The sequence below is a fragment of the Peromyscus leucopus genome, chromosome 18 (assembly GCF_004664715.2).
Source record: "Peromyscus leucopus breed LL Stock chromosome 18, UCI_PerLeu_2.1, whole genome shotgun sequence".
In the NCBI taxonomy this organism is placed as follows: domain Eukaryota; kingdom Metazoa; phylum Chordata; class Mammalia; order Rodentia; family Cricetidae; genus Peromyscus; species Peromyscus leucopus.
The window spans coordinates 4,686,817-4,688,168 of NC_051078.1; the positions used below are offsets into that span (position 1 = coordinate 4,686,817).

Below are 1,352 nucleotides of genomic sequence, written 5' to 3' on the forward strand. Positions count from 1 at the left end.
CACACATTTCCAGTGTCATTTCTGAGCTTTAACTTAGGATTCGTGTCTAGCTGGAGATGAATGAGGAGAAGGAAGGCAGTCCCATAGGCTAACCTCAGCTTCTGTATTGGAGACTGGGTGGAGGCTCTCAATCTCATGGCTGAGATGGGAAGATGCTGATTTTTTGGGGAAACTGCCTTTGAGGCTCCTGTGTGCATTTTAGCACTACTGTAGACAGTGTAGTATTGGATCTGCAGATAGAGAGGGACAAGCCCAGCCAGATAGATAGTTGTTTGGTTTGTCTATAGCCCAAGAGCACTCTGGCACTGTTTGCCTAATGGGATTACCATCTGTAGTAGGCCAGACTCCCAGGGCTGCTCCCATTGATGGCCCTAGTCCAGCTTCCATTGATGCTCCAAGTCCTTCCATTGAAGCCCCCAGTGCTGCTCCCATTGATGGCCCTAGTCCAGCTTCCATTGATGCTCTAAGTCCTTCCACTGAAGCCCCCAGTGCTGCTCCCATTGATGGCCCTAGTTCAGCTTCCATTGATGCTCCAAGTCCTTCCATTGAAGCCCCTAGTGCTGCTCCCATTGATGGCCCTAGTCCAGCTTCCATTGATGCTCTAAGTCCTTCCACTGAAGCCCCCAGTGCTGCTCCCATTGATGGCCCTAGTCCAGCTTCCATTGATGCTCCAAGTCCTTCCATTGAAGCCCCTAGTGCTGCTCCCATTGATGGCCCTAGTCCAGCTTCCATTGATTCCCTCTATGCTGCTCCCATGGATGTTCTCATTGCTACTCCCATGGATGCTACTCTCTGAGATATCCTCAGCCCACTCAGGGATTCCCTCATCACTTACTACTCCTTTCTATAGGTCAGATCCTTTGTAACAGTCCAGAACGGTCTACATTTACAACCTTTCTATGCTGTGGGATGTTCTGTATGTCAAATGTGTTGCTCTGATCGATTAATAAATAAAACACTGATTGGCCAGTAGCCAGGTAGGAGGAAGTATAGGCGGGACAAGGAGGAGAAGAATTCTGGGAAGTGGAAGGCTGAAGCAGGGAGACACTGCCAGCCACCGCCATGACAAGGAAGATGTAAGGTACTGGTAATCCACGAGCCACGTGGCAAAGTACAGATTAATCGAAATGGGTTAATTTAAGATATAAGAACAGTTAACAAGAAGTCTGAGCCATTAGGCTAAACAGTTTAAATAATATAAGCGTCTGTGTGTTTATTTTATAAGTGGGCTGTTGGACTGCCGAGGCTTGGCAGGACCCAGAGAGAAAACTCTCTAGCTACACTTCTAAAACTGCTCACAGCTTCCATCTTCCTCTCTCCCCTACAAAGGGAATATTTAAGCCTCAACCACC

At 48.1% G+C, this 1,352-nt stretch overlaps 1 protein-coding gene across 1 annotated transcript; it reads left to right on the forward strand.

Annotated features, from left to right (window-relative positions):
• The first annotated feature begins 316 nt into the window (after nucleotides 1-316).
• LOC114704829 (skin secretory protein xP2-like) lies at nucleotides 317-796 on the forward strand. The gene has a single exon (XM_028886308.1). It carries the CDS (start codon nucleotides 317-319, stop codon nucleotides 794-796), a length of 480 nt encoding a protein of 159 aa, XP_028742141.1.
• Nucleotides 797-1,352: the final 556 nt, after the last annotated feature.